Source organism: Schistocerca cancellata, chromosome 6 (assembly GCF_023864275.1).
Source record: "Schistocerca cancellata isolate TAMUIC-IGC-003103 chromosome 6, iqSchCanc2.1, whole genome shotgun sequence".
Classification (NCBI taxonomy): Eukaryota; Metazoa; Arthropoda; class Insecta; order Orthoptera; family Acrididae; genus Schistocerca; species Schistocerca cancellata.
Genome location: NC_064631.1, coordinates 549,050,800 through 549,078,680, shown reverse-complemented (window position 1 = coordinate 549,078,680; position 27,881 = coordinate 549,050,800). Strand labels below are relative to the sequence as shown.

At 40.7% G+C, this 27,881-nt stretch overlaps 1 protein-coding gene across 8 annotated transcripts in view; it reads left to right on the top strand.

Moving 5' to 3' along the window:
* Window positions 1-316: 316 nt before the first annotated feature.
* The window catches only part of LOC126191291 (probable RNA-binding protein CG14230), an 89,555-nt gene continuing 61,990 nt past the window's right edge, over window positions 317-27,881 (top strand). The window contains exons 1-4 of one of the 8 annotated variants that reach the window (XM_049932108.1): window positions 317-483; window positions 9,247-9,461; window positions 24,786-24,942; window positions 27,150-27,332. In XM_049932108.1, the coding sequence (XP_049788065.1) occupies window positions 27,152-27,332 (181 nt within the window). In that variant the 5' untranslated portion in view covers window positions 317-483; window positions 9,247-9,461; window positions 24,786-24,942; window positions 27,150-27,151. Of the gene's footprint in view, window positions 484-9,246; window positions 9,462-24,718; window positions 24,943-27,149; window positions 27,333-27,881 lie in introns of all 8 variants that reach the window. The other 7 variants (XM_049932107.1, XM_049932114.1, XM_049932113.1 and 4 more) reach the window with 7 other exon arrangements.

The window sequence follows — 27,881 nt, the reverse complement described above, 5'->3', positions numbered from 1 at the left end:
CTGAAATCGAATGGAGTAGGCTGCAGCAGCAATTATTGCACGATAACTGCGACAGAATGCTTGTGTTTCGAGATACTGTCACCAGGGAGCAATGGTGGTAGGAAAGTGGCTCAACAAAATACAATCAAGCTGAACTTTCTGTGATGTGACGAAAGATGCGTCTCGTAAGTTGCGCCACTAAAAACTGGGAGTTTACACATGTAACTGGAGTATGCCACTTGCTATGGCGACACCTTCGTTGCAGGTGCGAACCCGGCTTTATGAAACCTTCGATTTTATTTTTTTGGATCTGGCAACACTGGTTGTTGTGGTTCAAGCACAGTACGATAAGTGTGATCTCTGAGATGTGTACACTCACTACACTGCGTGTGAGGGACAGTGGGAACGTGTTGTTTGTGTACAGGCGAGGAGCACTTGTTATTAATGTTATACAGTAACAGGCTCAGTATTTGTTACTGTGTAGGTGTCAACTTGTGTACAGAGGTATGGTTCATTTACCCTTTTTTTCTTTTTCTTTTGGTTGGCAGTAGCACGTGCTAACTTATGTTGACATGATAGATCTCTCAATATTCAATATAAGCTTAAACCGTGATCCATTTTCTGTACTAGATGAATAAGTTAAAATTTGCACCTATTGAACGTCTTTTTCATCACTTAAGGCATCAGATTCTATTTGACGTCACAAATTTTCCTTGGTTTGGTTGGCGCCACATTTGAAAGTGTTAGAATCAAAGTAATTTATGTGCATAGAAATAATTGCTAGCTTATAGAACTTGGTGTTCAGTCCAACAGTTTGTTAGCGTTACTTAGCTGTTGGCGTAGTAAACATCAATTTACAAAGGAAATGTGACACGATTACCAATGAACTGCTAACAGCAGAAAACTTCATAGTCCAAGATTCGAGAGAGGCATGCTGTCATCATCGGATCTTATGCTTTAAAATATTACTATTATTAAGTGAGCATAGTTTACCCTCCATGGCCGAATAGATTACCTCACATCTTAGCATTTATATTTTGAAACTACTACTAAAACTAAGATAACGGACAAAAGCATTACACAACACTGATGTTATAAATAATGGTAGTAAACAACACTGTACAACTCTTAAATGTTTCCAGTTTGTGGCTTCACATGTGATGGTGTCATGTTGAGCAGTTTAGAATTCTACTTATAGAGAAAAATTGATTTACAGAATATAGTGGCTGTTGATTGAGCACACTCATTAGTCTATTTCAAAAAGAATATTGGCATCCTTTAGTGCCTCAGCTGAATTTCTATGCTTAGTCATTAATGTTGTATCATCTGCCAAGAGCAGAGCATGGCTGTCACTTCTTGGGTCATTGACAAATATTAAAAAGAGCAGATGGGCAAGTATGGAGCTGTGTGATTCACAGTGTTAAAGTGCCTTTTCACAAGACATTCTCCCTGGATATAGGGACCAATCATGCAGTTTGGTCCCTTCCACCCTCTTTAAACCAACTAACTTGGATCCAGACACTTTGCCACCAGTCTCTTAGGTAAGATGACAGTCTCAAAAGTGACACCCTTTATACTGTAAGAGTTAATTTTTCTAATAGTATCTTACAAGTGCCTTGTTTGGATCACAAAGAACTGAAGCCCTGCAGTTCTTTTCTTCAAATGCATCCACTATTTTTGTTATTACACCAAGCATTTTAGTAAATCTACATTTCCCTCTTCAAAATCCTTGTTGATTGTCCAGGAACAGGCTGTTGTCTTTGAAGTAACACAACAGTTGATTTGTTGTTATAGTTTCAATCACATTCGCTAGTATAGGTATTATGGAAATTGGTCTATATCTGGCTGGACTGTTACGATCACTTTGTTTATACACTGGTACTGCCTTTGCCGGTTTAAGAAGTCTGCAAAAATACCAACCCCAAGGCACTGGTTAATGGCAGCAACCAAGGTTTCAGCGTCAAATACTGTTTTCTTCAGTTCAGCACACATCATGTCATATATAGGGTGGAGAAAAATTGTGTCATGAAATTTTAATCCTGGATAGTTGATGCCAGTAGGAACCAAAGTTACTTATATTGTGTTGGCTGACAACACACAATTTTTAAACTACGCAAACTTGGCGCCATGCATTCCAATTGGCTGTGGGATTGCCATGTTACCGGATGCTCCGGGCAACACATGACTGTGAATGCTTTGCCTGCCGGAGATCGTGATGTATCTGACAAGGGAACCTCCCCATCGCACCCCCCTCAGATTTAGTTATAAGTTGGCACAGTGGATAGGCCTTGAAAAACTGAACACAGATCAATCGAGTAAACAGGAAGAAGTTGCGTGGAATTATGAAAAAAATAAGCAAAATATACAAACTGAGTAGTCCATGTGCAGGATAGGCAACATCAAGGAGACTGTGAGCTCCGGAGCGCCGTGGTCCCGTGGTTAGCGTGAGCAGCTGCTGAATCAGAGGTCCTTGGTTCAAGTCTTCCTTCGAGTGAAAAGTTTAATTTTTTTTATTTTCAGACAGCTATTATCTGTTTGTCTGATGCGAGGTAACTGTGCCCTAGTATGGGGACGTTGCAACTAAACAAACATCGAAACATCCACAAGAAAACCTAAATCGGGCAAGGTAGTAGTTTTTACCCATTTGTCAAGTGTACAAGTTAGGTGGGTCAACAACATGTTCCTGTCATGTGACGCAGATGCTGTCACCAGTGTCGTATAGAATATATCAGACGTGTTTTCCTCTGGAGGAATCGGTTGACCTATGACCATGCTATCAAATGTTTTCGGTTCCCATTGGAGAGGCACGTCCTTTCGTCTACTGATCGCACGGTTTTGCGTGAGGTCACAAAACACAGACACTAAACTTATTACAGTGAACAGAGATGTCAATGAATGAACGGACAGATCTTAACTCTGCGAAAATAAAAAAAGTAAACTTTTCACTAGAGGGAAGATTTGAACCAAGGACCTCTCGTTCCGCAGTTGCTCATGCTAACCATGGGACCACTGCGCTCCTGAGGTCACACGTGTCCTTGATGTTGCCTATCTTGTGCATGGACTATTCAGTTTGTATATTTTGCTATTTTTTTTCATAGTTCCACACAACTTCTTCCTGTTTTCTCGATTGATCTGTGTTCAGTTTTTCAAGGCTTATCCACTGTGGCAACTTATAACTAAATCTGAGGGGGTGCATTGGGGAGGTTCCCATGTGAGGTGGCCCCCATGCTCTGTTGTATTGCACCAGCCTTCCACTCTTGAGGCGAATCTGCCGGGATCCCGGCATATGTATTGTAGCGTCGTGATAAGACGTACCGGGAACAAACCCATCAACAGCTGTCAGTTCGCATAGAAAGTCTTTTGCAAATTATGTCGGTTCTGAGAAGGGCCTTTTTTGTAGCTAGGACCTTGTTTACTTAAAGCAGGTGCTCGAGCTGGCAATCCTCAGATGCAACACAAGCTTGGTAATGTCGAACAGTGTTTCGCCAAACTCTTTCAAAGATTCCTGGCATAGCTCTGATGTGATTGGTGGCCCGTTGAATGCGATCCATTAATTCCTCTTCATTTCTAGGTGGGTCGTGTCTGGGTGGTTGAACTGAAACCTTGAAGAATCCCCACAGTAAAAGGTCTGGTGGCATGAGGGCTGGTGATTGTTGGGGCCGTGTCCTACGAGCACCTCTGCCAATTACCAGGCCGTCAAAGAGATCATTTAAATATCCGTGCACAGCATGACTTGTTATGTGCGGGCGCCCCATTGTGCTGCAACCGCATGCATAGCCCTATGTCCAGGGGAACATCTTCCAGTAGGCCGGGTAGAGTTTGTTTGCAAGGAGTGATGGTAATTTGCCCTGGCAAGTCAAGGAGGTGGACGGACTGACCCAATCAAATGGTCACCCACAGTGCCTGCCAAAATGTTGAGCAAAAATCGTTCCTGGTGTCTGTGGACTTATGTGACATGAGGATTTCCCCTTGCCTAGTAATGAATGTTTTGAGTGTTGTAAAGGCCATCCTGATGGAAGGTGCAATTGTTGGTAAACAACACAATGGCGGGGAAGTTGGGATCTCATGCAACATGTCGCAGAAACCAACGGCAAAACCCTAGCCCATGTTCATTGTCCACCACAGGATTTTGGCCTTGGACAGGGTGGAAACTAAATGGATACTGTCCCGTCATTCCTCAAAACAGTCTCTCCAAATGCAATATCCCATTGTGTTCGAGGTCTTCCGGCATCACCATGATATCTTGCAAGCGAGCCTTTTTCGCCAAGTAGCCGGTGAATTGCTGTAAATGGTTGCAGGTGTGGGTGGTGTCTTTCTGGGTAATGTTCCTCATACAACCGTCGAGTTTCATGCACATTACCGTCGGCTAGTCCATTAATAAAAACCATGTCTCATTGTTCTTCAGACTAATACTGTGCTGCCATGCTTACTGTATGAGTAAATCGTACGTGACGTGTGTGCTTCGAAGCGAAGCTTACATGTGAATGCCTCTGACATGAGGTGGAGACAAACAGCAAGACCTATTTGACATGTGGTTGTATCACGTTGGGGCATGATGGGGGCAGGGATGCTTGCATGTGTGAACTCAGACAACCATAGCACTGCCCGTCAACTGACGAAGGGCAAAAGGGCAATCCCACGGCCAATTGGAGTATGTGGCACCAAGTTTCCGTAGTTTAAAAATTGTACGTTGTTGACGTACACAACATTAGTAATTTTGGTTCCTACTGGCATCAGTTATCGGGGGTTAAAATTTTGTGGCACAATTTTCTCTGGCCTTTACATCTTTGCAAATGGAGCATTTAAAATCTTTCACAATTTTTACTTTGTCCTCTGGGATCTTCCTCCTGGTCAAGGCGTAACTGTTGCTAATGCTTATATTGCTTGTAATATCAATTTCTAAAATTTATTACTCCAGCCACATTATTTCCAACAACGTCAATAAAATGTTTGCTAAAATCATCAGGGCTGCAAGCATTTAATGGGGAAACTGGGCTTTTCCTGTGTTCATTAACTGATGCCCGCTTTGCATGGGTTGTGGGCATCAGAAAGGAACCTAACATTATATGGCTGCTTTTGCTTCCTTCCTTTACATTCTTGTATCTTTCAGATAATAAGAATGAAACATATCTTTGGCCCTGGCAGCTGTTGCTGTTTTAGCTGAGTCATATGGCAGCAAAATAATACCCTTAATGTTTTCCAGCTTGGGAGTGTACCATGGTTTGTCTCTACCTATTTTTATTTTACTTTGAAGTATATCTCAGGAATTCTTTATCACTACTGATGGGAAACAGTTGTCAAAATTTATTTTGAGTAGCTGGAAAATACATTTGAGAGCATCACTTGGTTCCAATCCTAGAACTTTAGACAATATGTTGTAATTTTTTAAAGCATATGATCCGATAATGACAACATGACTGTTGAAACCCATCAAACAATAAGAATACTTGTTTTAGCGATGTTGGCTTGTGAAGTTTTCATCAGTTATTGTAGATCACCCCCATACTTACAATTTCAGGAATATATTATAATTAAATGTGCCCTGTACTGCCCATGACTTAGCCTGTTTGATTTTTTTGCTGATATTGTAATTAGTTGAACCTGAGACCATTACAAAATAAACAACAGCTATACTTAACTGTCACAACTGAATGTATGCAGTGTTTTATTTATGCCATATGTAATCATTTCATGTTATGATGCATAGTCCTTATTCACTACTCTTGAGTTAGGGTTCAGTACCATTTTATGATCAGTAGAGTGCAGTCGTGTAAATGCAACCAATGATGATGATTCTGCAAAAACACAGTAATATGGTTTTCACTTTTTTGTTACAGCTTGGGTGTACTAATACCATTTTCTGTTTTTTTTAGACAGACTCTTGTCCAAATACACACTCCAGTCTCAGATCTCATGGATGTAAACCTATGATTTTGTGGTGTATGCATTTGCACAATTAAATTTTTGTTTGGGACCATCGTACGTATGAGTTCTGTAACCTATTCAACCAATGCAAATTACTGACCGATAAGAAGTACCTAACATATTTTTGAATGTGTTTTGCTTCCCCCTTGAGGCTGCATCCCAGTCATAAACCCTAAGAAGATACTTATCCGTCTCAGAAATATATTCAGTCTTAAGAAATTTCTCATTTTCAGAAATGCGTTTCCCTCTGTTATCAGCCTACATTTTGTATCCTCCCTATTTTGGCAGTTGTAAGTTGTTTTGCTGCCCAGTTAATAAATTTTTCAGAAGATATTTTCTAGAATAGTATCCAACCTGAGCAATAATCATATCCTCTGTACATATACACCAACATGATTACTCTGCAATTCAAAATTAAGTGCCTGGCAGAGGGTTCTGTGAACCACATTCAAGCTATTTCTCTAATGTCCACTCACCAGATATTAAAAGCATTAAATAACAAAATTGCGCTACTTGGCATTTTATGTGACATATGTAAGGCATTTGACTGTGTTAATCACAATATTTTCCTAGATATACCAAGATTTTATGAGCTTGATGGTATAGTGACACAGTGGTTTGTCATATCTTTCCCCCTTACTGGTTGAGAATAGTGTTGCAATCGCTGGCTGGGGTGGCCGAGCGGTTCTAGGCACTACATTCTGGAACTGTGTGGCCGCTACGGTCGCAGGTTCGAATCCTGCCTCAGGCATGAATGTGTGTGATGTCGTTAGGTTAGTTAAGTTTAAGTAGTTCTAAGTTCTAGGGGACTGTTGACCTCAGAAGTTAAGTCCCATAGTGCTCAGAGCCATTTGTTGCAATCAGTCCAAACATTCATACGGCAACAGATGACATAGCAGGTTAAATAATGTCCAAAAAAGTATTATTGAGTCTTTTCTGCCACCAAAATTTTGGTCACTTACCCAATGATGTATAATGTCCGACAGAAAGCAAAGTAAAATTTGAAAACAGGCTGATAAAGTTTCCTGTTGACAACTCGTGTTCTGTAGTATGAATTCTATTATTGTAATGTGTAAAAGGTGTGGGTAGGAATTACTAACTCACATAAGTATGCTTTAAAAAAAATTAAAAATAAAAACACATGCAAATGATGTACGTGTAACCTTTTTTTACAAAATAATTTGTCATATGAATATAAAATGACTCATTCCACATCATTATGATTTATCTTGCCAGTGATTCATGGAATGTGGAATTAGCCAAACTACTTTTAATGTCTCGTTTGCTAATCTGATTCTTTCAGCAGCACATATTTTACTACATTTCATTAATGTTGACGATAAAAATGTCAGTGAAACAAACATAGAATATATATATTTTCCAGTTATTCCCTTGTAGGAGAGGATGTGAACTTGACAGCTTCACTTGTTTTCTTTTTTTCCTTCTTCCCAAAACCTCCTTATTAATTCCCTGTGTTTTTGCTTCCTTTGGTCTGTCCATTTTTTCCCTATTGCTTTTCTTGAGACTTGTTCAGTTTTCCAGTATCTAATTTTATTCTTTTAATTGTTTTTTTGTCCGTAATTCCTTCTGAAATTTTCAGTCATTCCAGGTTTTCCTGTGTTATTTTTTTCCATCTAACTGGCCTTTAATTTGCTGCATTAATGATGTTAAAAATGTTTTAGTGAGTCTGCTTTCACCCATCCAAACACGTGACATCTTTTCCTAAATTAAACTGTTTTCATAGAGTTCCTCTGTAGGTTGACAAACCCAAGTTCCAGCTTGGAGAACAGTACTATAGGTTTTTCTAAGAACTTTTTATTCGTGTTTCTAAATTTCAAGACTTTTTGTCAACCTTCTAATTACTGTGGATTCTGCTGCATACAAGACTTCTTCTGAAATAATCATTGAGTGAACTGGCGCAGTGGTTAACACACTGGACTCGCATTCAGGAGGACAATGGTTCAATCCCGCATCTGGCCATCCTGATTCAGGTTTCCCGTGATTTCCCTAGATCACTTCAGGCAAATGCTGGGCTGGTTCCTTTGAAAGGGTATGGCCGATTTCCTTCCCCATCCTTCTCTAATCCAAGCTTATGCTTTGTCTCTAATGACCTCATTGTCAACGGGACTTGAAACACTAAACTCCTCCTCCTTCTAAAATAATCATGGTATAGTGTCATAGTTGTACCTTATGTGGTACCATTCTTTTGTGGTAGTGATTCCTTGTCAGATTGATGAAGACCGTGTTCAGTCCTGTGGGCTGTATGGCCTCTCCTAAGTACATGAGGTGAGAGACCTGTGGGATTTTTCCATCCTGTGCTTCCAGGGATGGTTTTCCTGTTGATTTGGTTTCTGTATCCTGAGATTTGTTTTTTTTATAGGAAATTTGGAGACTGGTTTTATAGATTTCATGGTAGTTTGGCTTTATCATTTTTGTTTGTTAATGTAACCATGTCATCTACAAAGGCCAAACGTTACACAGTGGGTCTTTTTCCTTTATGTAATTTGGATACATTTGATGTATTTTTTGCCATTCTGTGATTATTTTTTCCAGTGAATAAAAAAATGTGGTATTCGTATGACGACATGCTGGCTAGATACAAGATTTTTTTTTTTCTGTAAAAAATACTGTTTGCATTCAAGATTACTTTTAAAGTATAGAGAGAGTAGTTAAGGAGAAACATCTTAGATCTACATTTCAAAACACCTCTGCTATCTGTGAGCCATTTTATTTTAGGTAAATTGTCAACCAGTTTTACAGTTACATATATCACCTTTTTCTGTGCCAAAGATAGATTCACCATAGGGTAATGCAGGACATTTTCCCTTCTAGTGGTGTACGTGTGAATATTTCTGTTATTTTATTTTTAATTCAGATGGGTTTTTGAAAGCAGATTTCATAACTGAATACATGTAGTATGAGAATGTGGCTAATATTCCAAGCTGCTTAGAGACAGGCCTGCAAAATGTATATGAGTGAAACCTGCTCATAACTCTAAAGTGAGAAGTTACCCCTGAACATTATTCCATAAGACATCAGTGAATGAAAGTATGTTATCTTACAGACTTCTGTTGACTACCAACAAAGTTGGCAATTATTTTTATGACAAAAGCAACTGAACCTAAACTCTTTTTCTGCTTTCAAGTTTTTATCAATACGCATACCTAAGAATTTAGAATATTCTACCCTGTTTATTATTTTTTGTTGGCACACTATGTAAATAGGTGGTGAGATGGATAAGCTATGTTTTTTCCAAAGTTTAAAATTAAACCCTTTGTACGAAATCAAACAGTAATTTTCACAAACATATTGTTTATTATTTTTTATGTTGATGTTTTTTAGCTTGGTTTCAGAAGAATGGTTGTGCCATTTGCAAATGGGACTAATTATGGATCTAATACAAATGAAATGGTGGATCATTAACATAAACCAAGAACAGGATACTGAAGATTGTAGTACCATACATTGACTTTGACTTAGGACATCATCAAGATGGCAGACATACCAGTTTCAAGCTTATACAATATGGCAATCATGATATGACATTACACATGCAGGTAGGCACAAATAATATGCAAAATATTTCATTGCAGAAATAAAGTGAAACTAACAGAATGACACTGGAATTGAAGGCTTTGGCCTCACGTGATCTGTATAGTACACACACACACACACACACACACACACACACACACACACACACACACACACCTCCAAAAACTGGTACCAGATATTTCACTTTATCTGTTTAACTCAATCAAAGTCCACAATACTACAAAATCACACATAACTTTACACATAGGGTATAAAGCACTTCTCTTGATTTATATAGCTGACACAAAGTTTGCATTACCACAACATCAAAATCTATGATACACCTGATACAAAAATGTAACTCCAGCAATTTCGGTGGAACATACTCCATGTTAGCTACCAATCACAATCCAGCATAATTACCTATCACTAATAACATAACCCAAAAATTTGGGGAAAAATTGCATTAACACCAATTTTGAAAAACAAGGAACATACAAATCTGCCAGGAAGTTTCATATCAGCGCACACTCCGCTGCAGAGTGAAAATCTCATTCAAGGAACATACAGTTATGCACATAAATTCACATACTCTACATGCTACAGCTAAAATCAACTGTAAAAATATACTTATTCACCTGTTTGTGTGTGCACACGCATTCTCTCTCTCTCTCTCTCTCTCTCTCTCTCTCCCTCCCCCTCCTCTCTCTCTCTCTCTCTCTCTCTCTCTCTCTCTCTCTCTCTCTCTCTCTCTCTCTCTCTCTCACACACACACACACACACACACACACACACACACACACACACACACACACACACAGAGAGAGAGAGACAGATATATATCACATCATCAACATACTGTCTCGAATGGCCAGCCTAGAATTCTCAAACTGGGAACCTCTCCACATAGAATGGTCCGAGATGCCAGAGATTTGCCCAGTCTCATACCTTCTCCACGTACTTTACCATACTGGGCAACAGTAGCTTTGATTAATCTCATACCTTCCCCACAAACATACTACTACTACTTGACACTACTGCCCTTGTTGGGCCTTGGCCTCCCGGACAACCTCCGCCTACGCTTCTCTGGTGGCTGCCTTGGCTCTTCCATCTTCTCACTCCCATCCTTCTCAAGTCCACTTCCATTTTGTCTAGCCATCTGGTCCTTGGTCTGCCCCTTATATGACATCAACTGGGTTTTCCTTTGAAAACTGTCTTGACTGTTCTGTTCTCCAGCATTCTTTCTACATGTCCCAACCAAATCAGTCTTCCCCCTCCCCCCCCAGGGGGTTCACAACTCTTTTGTGGACACGTGCGTAACGAGCACGGGACCCCGAGCTAATGTGGCCCTCCTTCCTTTCCGGGCTGCATACCTTCCCTTTCCTCATCCGTCCCCCTCCCCCATCTTCGCCTCCCCCTCACCTCTGGCTCTTTCCTTCCCTTTCTCCCTCTCTGGGAGTATGGTTTGTGCCTACGTCCGGAGACGGACGCTCTAAACTGTTACAAATTCCTTGCTCTCTATACTTGCAAGTCTTCGTCCTTCCTCTGTCCTTCTCGTTTCCTTCCCGCTTCTCTCTGCACTTTTCTCCGCTGCGGCGTTTGAGACCCCTCTTCTTTCCTTTCCCTTTCTCTTTTTTCCTCCCTGTGCGTGTCTGAAGGCCGACCCACGCACTTCCATGCGTAGCCGGTGACGGGGTAACGCGTAATTCCCCGCCCCGGGTAGACAGGTAGGACACGTACGTACCCCCTGGTAACGGCCAGGCGCAGGGAGGGGTGATTACCTGAGCTGATACCTTCCGAAAGTGCTGATTGGTCCCTCCGTCCGTTTGTCGGGAGGTGTGACCTGAGGTGTGAACAATCACCTAAGGCGGGAGTGCCCTCAGTGAGGGCCCCCACAAGGGAGGAGCGCGCCATCGGAGACGCTGGTAATCATGGGGATTCTTCCGCAATGGTTTCCTCACATTCCACTATGTCTGCTCACAAACGAAAGTTCACTGAGTCTCAGCCACAGACAGTTCTTCCATCGTTGCCACAGTTCCTTGTTGTTTCTCGGTCTGACGAAGGTCACGACTTCTCCACGGTCAACCCTTTCATTATTCAGAAAGGTGTCGACGCAATTGCAGGTCCTGTAAAGTCTTGTTCCAGATTACGGAATGGCACCCTGTTGTTAGAAACAGTCAGTGCCCTCCAGGCACAAAAATTGTTGCGTACTTCTCTGCTCCACACCTTCCCTGTCTGGGTGGAACCGCACCGTACCTTAAATTCCTCGCGTGGCGTCGTTTATACATGCTCCCTCGATGGATTGTCTGACGAAGAAATTCAGCACTACCTGTCTGACCAGGGCGTAACGGCTGTTCATAGAGTTATGAAAAGGGTTGACACGAACATCATTCCAACCCGCACTGTCTTCTTAACATTTGACAAAGTTCAACTCCCATCGAAAATCAAAGCAGGCTATGAAATAATTTCCGTTCGCCCTTATGTCCCAAACCCTACGCGTTGCTATCGGTGTCAGCGGTTCAATCACACCAGCCAGTCCTGTTCCAATCCGGCCAAATGTGTTACGTGTGGCAAGGATGCCCATGAGGGTGCTTGTCCACCTCCATCCCCTCGCTGCATCAACTGTATGGGTGACCACGCTGCTTCCTCTCGAGATTGCCCTGTTTTTAAGGACGAAAAGCTCATCCAGGAAATAAGAGTGAAGGAAAAGGTGTCGACCTTTGCTGCTCGAAAATTATTCGCCAGTCTACAGCCTACCGTGCCTCAGGCAGGAAAATACAGCACTGTACTTGCTTCTCCTCGGCCAACAAAGGAGGCGGCCACGCAGACTTGCGACCTCACCTTTAGTGCCACGGTCGTCCGATCGGCCAGCGCAAAGATCGCCCGTTCAACCTCACCACTTTCGCCTGCCCACTCTATGGCTCACCCTTCATCGGGTTCTGCTAAATCTCGAGCCCAAAAGTCAGACACCAAGCCTTCCAAAAAAGAGCATACTCGTGAAGAGTTTTTACGTACCGCAACTTCCCAACCATCGGTTCCTCCTTCATCTAAACATCATACTTCTAAGAAGGCTACAAAGAAACCCAGTTCCTCTCCTTCTCCGCCAAGGCGCGTCCCATCTACAGCACCACCTGGCGGAAATCGCCCTCGGCCGTCTTCTGTCTCGCCGAGGCGCACTGCTGGTGGCCGGTCAACCGGCCGATCGCTGGTGGCAGGAGCTGCTCCTGACCAACCTATGGATCAGGATCTTCTGCCTTCGACTGAATGCCATTCCATGCTGTCGGTCGCTAGCTCCGAGCAGTCTTTGAGTTGACAGCACCTTTGGTCACATTCCTCCATTTTCTGTTCACCCCATGTCCATTATCCACTGGAATATCCGCGGCATTCGAGCCAATAGGAATGAATTGTCGATCCTCTTACGATCCTACTCGCCGGTCATCTTCTGTCTTCAGGAAACAAAGCTGCGTCCCCATGACCGCTTTGTTCTCCCTCATTTTCAGTCCGTCCGATATGATCTCCCCTCTGTTGAAGGCACTCCAGCCCGTGGAGGACTCATGATTCTTCTCCATGATACTCTCCATTATCACCCAATCCCCTTAAACACTTCCTTCCAAGCTGTCGCCGTCCGTCTTTCCCTTTCCGGATACACGTTCTCTCTTTGTACTGTATACATTCCATCGTCCACACCAATGGCACGAGCTGATCTCCATCATCTTCTTGGTCAGCTTCCACCCCCCTATTTGCTGGTTGGGGACTTCAATGCCCACCACCCGCTTTGGGGATCTCCACATCCTTGTCCACGTGGCTCCCTATTGCTAGACGTCTTCCACCAAGCGGATCTAGTTTGCCTCAACACTGGGGTCCCTACATTTTTGTCTGCCTCCACGACAAATTTATCTCATTTGGACCTTGCGGTCGGTACTGTTCCGCTGGCTCGGCGCTTCGAATGGTTCGCCCTTGATGATACACACTCGAGTGACCGCTTTCCATGTGTCCTTAGACTGCAGCCTCAACTGCCATATATGCGTCCGAGACGCTGGAAGTTTGCCCAGGCCGACTGGACACTTTTTTCGTCTCTAGTGACCTTCGATGACCATCACTTTCCCAGCGTTGACGATGAGGTCACACACGTTACCGACGTTATTCTTACAGCTGCGGAAAGTTCAATACCACGCACCTCCGAATTGCCCCGGCGCCCCCCAGTTCCTTGGTGGAACGAGGCATGCCGTGACGCAATACACGAGCGGCGACATGCTCTCCGCGTTTTCCGCCACCATCCTACTTTGGCCAACTGTATCCGCTATAAGCAGTTCCGTGCGCGATGCCGTCGCGTCATCCGCGATAGCAAGAAGGCAAGCTGGAAATTCTTTATTAGCTCATTTAACACCTTCACTCCGTCCTCGGAAGTTTGGAGTCGGCTTCGACAGTTCTAAGGCGCGCCTAGTTTCTCCCCGGTCTCTGGGCTCACTGTTGCGCATGATACATTCGTGGACCCCGTCGCAATTTCTAACTCATTGGGTCAGCACTTTGCTGAGATTTCGAGCTCTTCCAATTACCCGCCAGCGTTTCTCCTGAAGAAACGTGCAGCGGAAGTGCGACCTCTTGCTTTCTCCTCTCAAAATCGCGAAAGCTATAATACTGTTTTCTCCATGCGGGAACTCCAACATGCACTCTCTTCTTCTCGCTCCTCCGCCCCAGGACCAGATGGTATCCACATCCAAATGTTGCTGCATTTATCAACCCATAGTCTGCATTACCTCCTTCGCCTTTATAATCGAATTTGGACCGACAGTACTTTTCCCAGACGATGGCGGGAAGCTATCGTCGTTCCCATTCCGAAACCTGGAAAGGACAAACATCTCCCCTCTAGCTATCGCCCCATTTCTCTCACGAGTAGTGTCTGTAAGGTTTTGGAGCGTATGGTGAATTACCGTCTAGCGTGGTGGCTGGAGTCCCGCAGTCTTTTAACACCTGCCCAATGCGGATTCCGACAGCATCGTTCTGCCGTTGACCATCTTGTTGCTCTCTCCACTTATATCATGAACAATTTTCTCTGGAAACGCCAAACAGTAGCAATATTTTTTGATCTGGAGAGAGCATACGATACCTGTTGGAGGACGGGCATCCTCCGCACACTGTTCTCTTGGGGCTTTCGAGGTCGGCTGCCCCTTTTTCTTCGTGAATTTATGGCAGAGCACACATTTAGGGTGCGGGTGAACACTACTCTCTCCCGTACTTTCTCCCAAGAAAACGGGGTACCCCAGGGCTCCTTGCTGAGTGTTGTACTGTTTGCCATTGCCATCAATCCAATTATGAATTGTCTCCTTCCTGATGTCTCGGGCTCCCTCTTTGTGGACGATTTTGCGATCTACTACAGCTCTCAACGGACCAGCCTTCTTGAACGGCGTCTTCAAGGATGTCTCGATCGCCTCCACTCTTGGAGCATCGAAACCGGCTTCCGTTTCTCTCCCAGTAAGACCGTTTGTGTTAATTTTTGGCGACGTAAGTAGTTTCTTCCACCCTCCTTACATCTAGGACCTGTCAACCTTCCGTTTTCAGACGTCGCTAAATTCTTGGGTTTTATGTTTGACAGAAAACTCTGCTGGTCCTCCCACATTTCGTATCTTTCGGCTTGCTGTCTGCGATCCCTCAACACCCTCCGTGTCCTGAATGGTACCTCCTGGGGAGCGGACCGAGTGGTCCTTCTCCGCCTCTATCGCGCCTTAGTGCGCTCGAAATTGGACTATGGAAGCATAGTCTACTCCTCTGCTCGGCCGTCTATTCTTCGGCGTCTCGACTCTATCCACCACCGTGGATTACGTTTAGTGTCTGGAGCTTTTTACACCAGCCCTGTGGAATGCCTTTATGCTGAGACTGCTGAACCTCCGCTGTCCAATCGGCGAGCAGTCCTTCTGAGTCGTTATGCCAGCCATCTGTCTTCCATGCCTGCTAATCCAGCCCATGATATATTTTTCGACGCCTCCTTTGATGTAGGGTATGCAGGCCGCCCCTCCTCCCTACTACCACCGGGAGTCCGCTTCCGTCAACTGCTCCATTCTCTTTCCTTCCGCTTTCCTAAAACCTTCTTGACAACTTGGGGTACAGCACCGCCTTGGCTCCGTCCCCGGATCTGCCTGCTCCGTGACCTTTGTCGATTTCCCAAGGATGGTACCCCTTCACTTGTTTATCGTCGGGCATTTGCTGCTCTCTGTGCACAAATGACGGAAGCCACATTTATTTACACCGATGGCTCGAAAACGTCGTTAGGTGTAGGGAGTGCCTATGTTGTTGGCGACACCCCAAATCACTTTCGGCTTCCCGACCAGTGTTCGGTCTATACTGCGGAGCTTTACGCTGTTCTCCAGGCTGTCCACTACATCCGCTGCCATCAGCGGATACAGTACGTTATCTGCTCCGATTCTCTCAGCTCTCTCCTCAGTCTCAAAGCTCTTTATCCTGTGCACCCTCTGGTCCACCGGATTCAGGACTGTCTGCGCTTGCTCCACCTGGGGGGCGTCTCGGTGGCGTTCCTCTGGCTCCCGGGACACGTTGGTATCTGCGGAAATGAGGCGGCCGATATTGCAGCCAAGGCTGCAGTCTCTCTTCTTCAGCCAGCAATTCAATCGATTCCTGTCGCCGATCTCCGGAACGTTTTAAGTCGTCGTGTTGTTCATTTGTGGCGCGCGCACTGGTCGACACTTCACCAAAATAAATTGCGGGACGTAAAAACTCTTCCTTGTGCTTGGACCTCTTCCTCCCGAACGCGTCGTCGGGAGGAGGTAATTTTAACTAGACTCCGGATAGGGCACTGTCTTTTTAGCCATCGACATCTTTTAAGCGGCGATCCTCCCCCACTCTGTCCCCACTGCTCTCAGTTGTGGACGGTAAGACACCTTTTAATTGAGTGCCCTTATTTTACTCCGTTACGCGCCCGTCTCCAGCTGTCGCCTGATATATCGTCAATTTTAGCAGATGACACGCGATTGGTCGATCGCGTTCTAGAGTTCATTCGTGCCAGTGAAATGACGTCAGTCATTTGAAGTTTTTTTGGGGGGTACCCAACCCCTTTCTGTAATGGATTTTTAAGCCTTCCTTCTACTTTTAGTTTCTCCAATTTTATGACTTTCGTTCCCACTGCTGCTGGTTTCTATTTTAAGTTTTTTACTGTTTCTTAAGTCCCGGACCGGGTGCTAATGACCTTAGCAGTTTTGCGCCCTAAAACCACAAAAAAAAAAAAAAAAAAAAAAAAAAAAAAAAAAAAAATCAGTCTTATTACTCTTTATTTCAGTCACGATATCTGGTTTGTTGTACAACTCTCTAATCTCCTTATTATTTCTGATTCTCCAAAAATTCCTATCATTCACTGGCCCATAGATTTTCCTAAGTATCTTCCTTTCCCATCTCAGCGAAACGTGTCGTAGTCCAGGTCTCCGAACCATAAATCACCACAGGTATAACTACTGTGTGATATGCTGTCAGCTTCTGATCTCTGCTAAGGCTCCTTGCTTTAAACACTTTAACCAGTACAAAGTAGCTCCTGTCACCAGCTGCAGTTCTTGCAGTGACCCAAGATATTTAAAGCTCTTACACCGTTCGTATTCTTTTCCATTCAAAGTCATGCTTTTTTCTCCTTACTATATCTTTTCCTAGATGTTAACATATACTAGGTCTTTAATTGGTTAATGGTCAGCCCCATCTTTCCATTCCTCGAGGTCATGTTTTCTCCTGGGTAACAAATGAATATCATCTGCATATGCAAGCTCCTCAGCCACTGTATTAAACTGTTCCCCCAGGGTTGTTGCTTTGTGTATTTCACATTACACTCTCCAAAGCTACAACCCAGGTTTTAGGTAAGAGGTCAGCCAGTCACGATTACCTCCTTGTTTCCCTTCGGTTTCTGTTCTCTTTTCCTTGTGTTTCCTTTCCTTTTTAGTGTGTCCCTTCTCCTCTCGTTTTGCCTCTGTGTGTGAGGATTTGGCACTGCGTCAGGTCTGTGTGTTTTAGCTGTTCTCCTTGTTCGCTGTTTGTCTTAGTCCCTTCACTGCATGTGTTCCTGTTTTTATGCGTTTGGGCGCTGATGACCACGCTGTTTAGCGCCCGTAAACTTCAAACACATACAACACATCCAAGGCTACATTAAACAGAATAGTGGAGAGCCATCACCCTGCCGCAGTCCTCGGTCAACTTCAGATGCCTTTGATAAAGTGCCCTTGATCTTTACTTTGCATATTGTTCTTCTCAAAGTCATTTGAACCAATCTTATCAGTTTGTTATGGGCTCCTGCCTTTTACATTGCCTTCCAAAGTTGATCCCTTTTGCTACTATCATAAGCTTGTTTGAAGTCAATGAACAACTCGTGGACATTGATGTTGTACTCATAACATTTTTCAAGGATCCGTCTAATAGTGAAAATGTGGTCTGTAGTGGATCTGTTAGTTCTGAAACCACACTGGTAGTCTCCTAGATACTTTTCTACATAGGTTCTTAACCATCCAGCCATTATTTTTCCTAGTATGTTATATACTAGACAGAGTAGTGCAATTACTCTATAATTCCCACAGTCAGCTTTGTCATGATTCTTATGTATAGGACAGAGTGTTGCAGTACTCCATTGTTTCGGCATATTTTCTTTCCACCATATTTCCACTATAACCTCATGCAAAATCCTTACTAGTTTTTCTCCATCATATTTTATCATTTCTGCTGTAATATTGTCTTCTCCTGGAGCTTTGTTGTTTTTAAGAGTCTTGATACTAACTTTAATTTCTTCCAGTGCAGGTTCTGCTACTGATCCCTGGTGTTCTTCATGTCTGTGTACTCCCTGCTCTACCTCTTTTGCCATACCGGCATCTACCCCACCTTCATTTTCCGATTCTACATTCAGTAGTTCACTAAAATACTCTACCCATGTGCCTAAAGTCTGCTCTTTTCCTCCAACCAGATTTCCCTCCTTATTTTTACAGAAGACTGCTCTGGGTTGGAATCCTTTCCTTATATCTTTAATATAGAATTTCCTTGTTTTTTGAGCAGTAATTCTCTCTTCTAACTCATCAGTTCACTGTTTTTGAGAGTCTCTCCTTTTCCTCCTACATTCCTTATCTGCTTCCCTTCTCTTCTCCCGGTACTCTTCTACAGTACCTCTAGTTCTCCTCTGCAGCATTCTTTTTGTTACCTCATTTCTTTCTTCTATCTTCCTCCTATAGTCTTCATCAAACCAGCTCTGGGTTCACGATTGCTTCTTCCTCCCCAGTACAGTTCCAGCTGTCTCATGCATTATTCCTTTAACTGTTTCCCATCTTTCTTCAATATCCTCTCCTGCCCGGTCTTCGGCTTCATTAAGTCTATTTGTCAAGATAGTTTTATATTGTTGTACTATATTTTCATTGTTTTTTAACTTGGTATCATCAAACCTTAGAGTGATAGCTTTCTTGATCTGTCTATAATTGGCTATCCTCTGTCTGTATTTGATTCTTACCAAATAATGATCTCTATCCCCATCTGCACCGCGACAGCTATCCACCTCTAATATATCTGAAGCAAGTTGTCTATCTATGAGTATGTGATCAATCTGATTTTCTGTGATCCCATCTGGGGAGCTCCATGTAACTTCCCTTATATCCTTCCTTTGCATTCATGTGCTTTTAATAATCATGTTATTGTTCATGGCAAAATCAATTAGTCTGATACCGTTATCATTAGAGACTTCACGTAGACTCTCCTTACCAGCCATTTTTCTGTATGCGATTTCTTTTCCTACTTGAGCAGTATGAAGTGCCCCATGGCCACATCATGTTTTGCCAGCCTTGCTGTTTCCTGCTCCAGTTGCTCATAGAATACATCTTTTTCCACCGACTCTGAATCTTCTGTTGGTGTATATGTACATATGAAAGATATATTGAAGAAACGGGCTTTCATTTGTAATACACAGATTCTTTTGCTAACAGGCTTAAAGTTCATTGTGGCAGCATTTTGAGAATTATCAACCAGAAAACCTGTTCCGCCTTTGCTTCCGCAGCTGTAAAACAGTAGTCCTCCAGGCTTGTTCTGTGTTCTCACATTCCAGGTCGCTAAATACCAATTCGTGTGCTGTTTCCATTGCCAAGGCCGTTTACCTGTTACATCCACCCGTCTTTCTTTGTCCTTTGGTTCCATAACAAGTTTTTTTCCGGGGTGAGGTTGTTAGCCTCATGAGCAACCCCCATCTTGGAGGACCTGGATTTTTTTTAGGGTTCACTCCTCTAGGAGGGTTGGCTTCCCTACACCTATAGAGCCCCCCCCCCCCCCCCCCCCCCCCCCCCCCCCCACTCTATGTTGTGGGACACACTTTGCTTGTCTTCTCCGTCGAGACCAATCCAGCGCTTGGGTGACCCTGCCAGTAGCTATGCTACTGCCGCCTCAGCTCTCGGCTTAATCGGAGCACGCAAATGCCCTTGCCCACCACTGAAGGTGCCTATGATAAGACAGCGTCCCCTGGTAGGGTCCCCACAAACATGAAAGAATTTAATTGCTGTCAACAAGTCATGACCCGCGGGTGTACAGCAAATTACCTGTGAACTTCACTTTCCTAATCATAACTCACAAAAAACAAAACAAAGATTTAAATCTCCAGACATAAATGCCTCACCACACTAATAATTCCAGATCCTGAAATGAATCTATTCCCATAATCAAAATGACTTACCACAAACACTTGTAATATTATTTTTAACAACAGAACTAAAGCAGTCCTGTGTATCATTAACATCATACACAAACAATTGAGAAACATAAACATGCCACTCTAGAGAGCATCATCACATACTCTTAACATGCTTTCTGCAGATGCAACCATTTCAAATATGTTGCACCATGATGATGTCACTAAAATTGTTGGTGTGGTACTGCAAACTTCAGTTGACCACAAGAACGGTAGTGGGTCAAGGATCGAACCTTGTGGGACTCCCATTGTAATTTATCCCCCAGCAGATGATTTTAACAGCCTAAGATAACTTTCCACATTCTGTTTGTTCAATAAGAAATAAACCAGGCATTTGCTGAACTGTGTATTCCATAAAAACATAACTTCTCTTGTAGTGTGTGGTGATTGACATAGTCAAATGCCTTCAGTTTGATTCGAAGCTTTTGTTATACACTCAGTAAATGTGTAAATAGCTGTCTCAGTAGAGTGACCCTTTTGAAATTCAAAGAGTAATTGCGTAAATATCTCATTACTACATATGTAGATGACAACCCTCGAGTTAGTTTCATGTTCCATGGATCATGTGTATCATTAATCATAATGATGTGAAACAAGTCATTTTACATTCATTCTGCAGAAAGCATGTTAAGAGTATGTGATGATGCTCTCTAGTGTGGCATTCCTATGAAAATGTAGCTACATGCTGATCATCTGCAAATAGTTTTTTTATGTACTCATTGTTGTCTTCGTGTCCTCTTCATCCAGCATCAGGCTGGGTTGGAACATTTAAGATCCATCTCCATTTTCCCATGTTTTTCCACAATTTTTCTTTGTGACTGTTTTGTTCTAGTACAGATTCCATCACCATAAACTGGTCTTTATTGAAGCAGAGCAGCTTGCTCTGGATCTCCCTCATGTCCTCGAACTTGGCTTCCATCATTCATTTTTATGTTTCCCATCTTACATTCTCTTTACAAGTACAAACTATTTAACCTGTTCTTCTCAGTTCTCTTATTCAGCTTTTCTACTGCAGTTTTGTCCCTAAAATCTTCATTTATGACTGTCTCTATCTTTGTTTTTCCTAACATATTTCTTAAGAGTTTCGTTTCTTGGGGTTGGATTCTACTCTTCTTTCTTCTCGCTGTTGTCCAGGTCTCCACTGCATAGGTCAACTGGACTGTAAAGTAAAATATGTCTTGAACATCACTTCCTTAACTTCATTGGTATCTGTCTTCCTCTGACTAAGTCCCTCATACACTGGTAAAATGCATTGCACTGTTATATCCTTTTGCTGATTTCTGCCACCACCCTCGGTCACTATTATCTCACTGCGTTGGTATTTGAAGTTCCCCACAATTTCAGTATCCTGTCCTTTAATATTACTCTGTCCTTACCATTCTGTCTCTCCTCTGGTTCCACACTGTACCTTTTAATCATTGCAGAATTATAAATTCTTGTATGAAATGGAAGCTTATTTTCCACTGTAACTTTGCTGTCTGTCAGACATTTTATATCATAGGGTAAGTGATCAGAAATTTTGGTGGCAGCATTATACACCCTTTTCTTCTCTCTCTCTCTCTCTCTCTCTCTCTCTCTCTCTCTCTCTCCCCCTTTTTTTTTTTTGCTAAAGGTAATGTTAATGTAAAGTAATGAATATAATTTTTTTCTTCTGGTTTTGTAATTATGTGCATCTTTCTTCCTTTTGAACTTGTTGGATCGTTCACAGGGAAAAAAATATACTGTGAAGCAGTAGTCAGAGTGCCTTACTCCTTAAACAGATGCCTACAAAGGGATCATAGATGAAAACCACATATTATTATTACAGCACATTTTTGAACAATGAACACTTACTTCCTTAAAGTTGAGTTACCCCAGAACATTATTCCGTGTGACATTTTTGAATGAAAATATGTAAAACGTGTCAACTTACTGATTTCTCTCTCTCTCTCCAGGATTTGCAGTTCAGATGTGTCTGAAATGGGAGTACCAAAATATGCTGTGTCCAGTTTAAATTCTTATCGGTGTGGACACCTAAAAATTTTGATGTTTCCACCCTAGTTGTTATTTCCTCACCATGTGTTACATCTGTCATTATTTTAGTACCTCTGGATGTACAGAACTGAAAATGTTGTCTTTTTGAAATTGAGATTGAGACCATTCACAGAATACATTTTTTACCATTTCTTCTGCTGCTGTTTGTATGTTTGGATTGATTAAAATCCTGGTGCCATCCTTAAAGAGAACTAATTCGGCTTGTTGTACATTAGACAGAAGGTATTTACATTGAGATACAATAGGGAACCTAAGATTGAGCCTTATGCTTTATTTCCAGTCAGAAGAATGTCCCTTTCTTACATTGCTTGAATTATTAAGTCTAACTTTCTATATCCTTGTAGTTAGATATTACATGATCAGATTGTTTGCTATACCATCAGTTCCATATACCTCAGTTTATCCAGGAGAATATTGTACTCCACACATTCAGATACTTTAGGTAGGCCACAGGAAGTATCAACTGGTGCAATTTTGCTATTTAGTTCTTGTAAAATTTGATGAGTGAATGTGTGAATGACATGCTCAGTTGAGCCAAACTGTGATTTACTGAGGATACTACTGTTCTCAGGTGGGATCTATTCTGGAAAATATGACCTTCTCAAAACCTTTGGCTAATGTCAATAGAGAAATGGGTTGTTGGTTATCGACTTCTCTCTTATCACCCGCCCTTAGTGATGCATTACATATTTCAGAAACGACAGTGCTTATTGTATAGTACTCTGTTGGAATTCGCATTGAATGCACATTAGTTTTTATTTTTGAGCAAATATATAATTTTCTTAATTTCAGAAGGAAGTTTCTTCTATGTTTAAGAAGTGATTATTAAACATATCTGCTACCTGTGACTGATCATCTATAGGCCTTCCATTTAAATTAATAGTGATGTTATCCTTTTCTATCTCTCATTTTACTACATTCCATGCAGTGTTATGTCTGTTGTCAGAATTATTTATTTCCGACATAATGTGGATGTTCCTTTTTTAAATAACTTTTCTTAATAATTTTGAGCAGTTCATGTATTGTGGAAGTACTGCAGGATCTTGACTTGTTCTTGCCAACAAATACAATTGCCTTTTCATTTCAAAAGATATTTTATTTCCTCTACTGATCCATGTTTTTTTTTAAGTATCTGTCTAATGTCTTTCATTAGCTTATGTGGAAAGCTACTTTGAAGTAATGATATGAATTTATCATGAAATAGATTAAATTTTGTCACCATTTGATTCATTAGAAGTTTCATCCAAGTTTATCTGTTGTAAAGTATTCTTAAAAATGTTGTCCTGGAATCAAATTATTTTAACTCTTTTCCACTGGGGAGTGTCTGTAATTTATGGCACTATCTTATTTATCCTAACTAACTGTACATTGTGATCAGAGAGAGCATTTTTTGCTGGGTATATAGTAATTTTCTTGTTTTGAGGTTTATCAATCAGTTAATTGATCAGTTATCAATTAGGCTCCTACTGTCCTTATCCACCTTTGTTGGACATGTAATTACTTATATCGAATTGTAGGATCCAAATAAGGTTTCCTGATCATTTTCCTATAAGAATCCTATAGAAAATGTACACTCAAATCACCACAAACTGTTAACATCTTGCTGCTGTCTGATAGCATAGTAGGGAGTCTATGTTAGTAGTAGACAGTTCAAAATTTTCCATTGGGGATCTATATACAGTTGCTACAATTAAAAGTTAACTATTTTTCAGTATTAATTCACAAGCACACACTCCTTTATGCTAATCATTACAAAATGTTTTTGAATTTGTGTTCTGTCTCAATGTAAGTAACAAATCTTCCTTTTCCTGTGTTAGTTCTACATGAGTTAGATGTTGGAGTGTAATCTTTTATATTTAATTTGTCGAACCAAATGGTTATATGGTGCGCAGATACATTACATTAGCTTCTCAAAAATCTTAGCAGATGATATGAGGAGTGACATTGGGTGGTATTTATTGACATCTGTGGAGTCAGCTTTTTTTTAAACAGCACCATAACGGTGACATATTTTAATCTGTCTGGAAAAACACCTTGAATTAATGATTGATGCATTACATAAGTGACTAAGAACAATACATATTATAGGACTACAAAATTTTAGTGTCTTGCTGGAGATAGTATCCATCCCACCATCCCATATCAACTTTCACTTTTTAGAGTCATGATAAGCTACTTTATTTCTAATGGAAACGGGAGAGTAATTTTTTTCCCCTAAATGTACTCTGTATTGCTTCTTCACTGTACTGTATCAGTTTACCTTGTCAACAGTTTGAACCAATTTTCTCACCTATTTCTAAAAAGTAATCAGTAAAAATATCTGCTACACATGAATAGTCTTTTACAATGCTCCCATTCTCCCCCTCTCTCTCTTTTAACAATTTTCCAAGTTGTTTTTATTGTTTGATCTGTCAGTTTTTGGCAAGATATGCGTATTCCTGTAAATTTTTCACACCTTTTCTTCGTATGTTACAGTACTCTTTGTAAAATGTAAATATTCCCAAATCATTTGGTTTTCTGGCTGTTTTGTACAAGTCCTTTTTTTTTCAGGACTCTACCACCTTTAGTAGCCCAAGGATTTTTTAATAACTTCTCTTTATTACATTTATCTTTTTAGGAAAACTACTTCAAAAATGGATACAAACTCTTTAAGAATTGCTCATTGTAAACTACACTCCAATCAACATTTTTAAAGCTTTTTTAAAGTCTTCAGTAGTTTTGTCAGTTAACGAGCCTGACTGTTTTATTAGTGTGTATTTGAACTGTAGAAAGAGGTGAGTTACATGACTGTACATTGTGATCTGACAGTATGTTTATCATAGCATAAACATGCATGCTTTTACTTCTGTTCATTGTATGAATACATTAACTACAAGGGTACTACTATCTCAAGCAACTTTGGTTAAGGAAAATTCATGACTGTTACCAAATTACAAGTGTGCTAAAAGATCACTCTTACTGTCAAATTCTTTCAAGAAATTTACATTAAAATCACCACAAATTAATAATCTCTTCCTTCTGTCTGTCACATAGCACAACAATCCATCAAAATTTTTCATAAACCATTCCCAATTTCCCAGTGGGGACAATGTATACTTTAACAGTCACAAGTATTAAATTTCCCATTATTAACTCACAATCACAAGCATCCATATCCTGAGCTATATAGAATTTATGTATTTCTACATTTTTGCATTTGTATTTATTTTTTATGAAAGTGAAGACTACTCTTTTGCTCCTATTGAACCTACGTGAATATGCTACTATTTTATAACAACATACATTAAGATTCGCTGTCCTTGTGATTACGTAAGGTGCAGATAGGCATATAACATGAACTTTTGTTTAGTGAATAAGATCTTGCAAATGAATTAACAACTCATTTACATTATATATTAATAAATTTTCAACATGCAGCTATATTTACAAACTAATTTGTGTTGTGAATGTAAAATGACTTGTACCACATCATTATGATTTCTTGTGCAAACGATCCCTGTAACTTATACCCCCTCCCTCAAATATTTTGACCAAGCAAGTTGTCATTTTTCAGTCTATTGTTATAAGATGAACTGGATCTCTCTGTGTGTTTGATGTCCTTTAATTTATCATTCTGAATTTGACCTAAAGCTTGTGTCTCACCTGACCCCAATAAGCTTTGTGTGCTGGTGACCCTTCTTATAACTTCTGTTTGGTTTCTGTAAAGTTACATGTAACATTTTGCCTTCATTCAACTTAGTTCTCTCAGTGCTCTGCCAAATTCTTCTTGCAGTACTAAATTCTACATTTCATCTTCATCAACTACTTCTTTCATTTTCATAATATTGTCTTCAAGGTTCTTTCCTTTATGTAGCCCTTCTATATATTCCTTCAACCTTAACTTTCCCTTCTCTGTTTAGTGCTTGCTTGGCATCTGCGTTCTTCATGTTCATTCAGATGATTCTCTTTTCTCAAATTAGGCTGTATATTTAATTTTCCTATCCATAGCACTTATTTTTCTCATAGTCGTGTGTGCCATTCATAGCTTTGCATTTCTCCACCAGCTATGTCTACTGTTCCATTTTGCATTTTTTAATAATCTCATGTGATTTAATTCCTGTTTGCTTATCTCATTTGCTCCACTTTTATGTTTTCTCCTTGCATATTGTTTGTTAATCCAGAGTTCCTAATGGGCCTTGCCTGTTTGATGCTCTACTGTCTTTACTGTTTCAGCTCTCAACGACACTCATTCGTCTGTGATTGTATTTATTTCACATATTTCACTTGTTTATTATTTAACGGCCTGTTTAAAATTTCTATACTACCTGTGGTTGTTTTGGTTGTTTCATCTTTTACAAGCCCCAATTCTTCAATTTTGCATCTTTCAGAAATTTCTTCAGCTGTAATTTACGGCTCATAACCAATAAATTGTGATCAGTGTCCACATCTGACCCTGGAAATGTTCTGCTGTATAAAATTTGGGTTCTGAATTTCTCTGACAAACATTCCAGTGTCTCCAGATCTATGATTTTTAATATGCTCTGTTCAAAATTGTACCAGGTGACTTCCGTATTCATTAGTTTATCATCTTCCATAATATACTAAAAGTCTGTTTTATATCATTTCACACATTTTTTTCAGTCTCATCATCTTTATTTATGATATTGTGTTTAAATACAGAGAATTCATAGAAGTGTTCAACTACTGATAGTCTATTCGAATATTATAGGAAACAAAACAATGCATACAGGTAAAAATCAACAGGCTTTCCTTGGAGAATAAAGTAAATTTAGCATAACTGAAGAGTCTAATATAAAAGCAAAGAAATTAACCAACATTACCTTATGAAGTTTTAAGAACTGTATATTTGTGCAATGACTATTGATACTGTTAGTTCAACATTGTATAGCAATATTTTACTTAATAGATTGTATTACTGTAATGTTTCCCCTTTTTTTTTGAGGGTTCATTTATAGTACACTACATGCTTTTTTATTTGTAGAAATGAAGTTAAATGTACAACGAATATTTGTGGGTAACTTACCCACAGTGGTAACTGAAGATGATCTTTTGAAGAGGTTCTCCAAATATGGAAAAGTACAATCAACTGAAATTAAACGACGCTCTGATGACTCAGTGTTTGCTTATGTCAATTTAGAGGCTGACAGGAGTCATATAAATGAATGTGAGTATGTAAAATGTCTTTAGAAAGTACTGAAGTGTGCACTTTGTGTTCCTTAAGACTGCAGGTGCAAAAAAAGTGGGATTTTTATATATATATATATATATATATATATATATATATATATATTTTAGCTTACCATTAAGCTTCATTAATATACTGTTCCATCTCCATTTTCATATATAATAGAGCTTTGGTTTTGTCTTATGCCATAAGCAGAATCACAGTTAAAAGGACATTGATACACAGTATCTTGCCAGGTTTCCCTATATGAAAATGTGCCATAGACTAGTTCTTTATTGACGAGATTAACTTAAATTTTTTTGGACCAAGTCCAGGTTGAAATATCAACAACGTTATGAAAAAGATACAGTGCTCTCATCTTAAAGATGATACGTTGAATTGCAGACAGGCACAACAAAAATACTGTTATTCATTGAGCTCTCATCTAAAGTATTCTTCAGAAACAAAATCCCACACACATTCACATAAGCAAACACACTTCACACACATATGGCTACTATCTGTGGCTGTTCCATCCAGAATGCAATG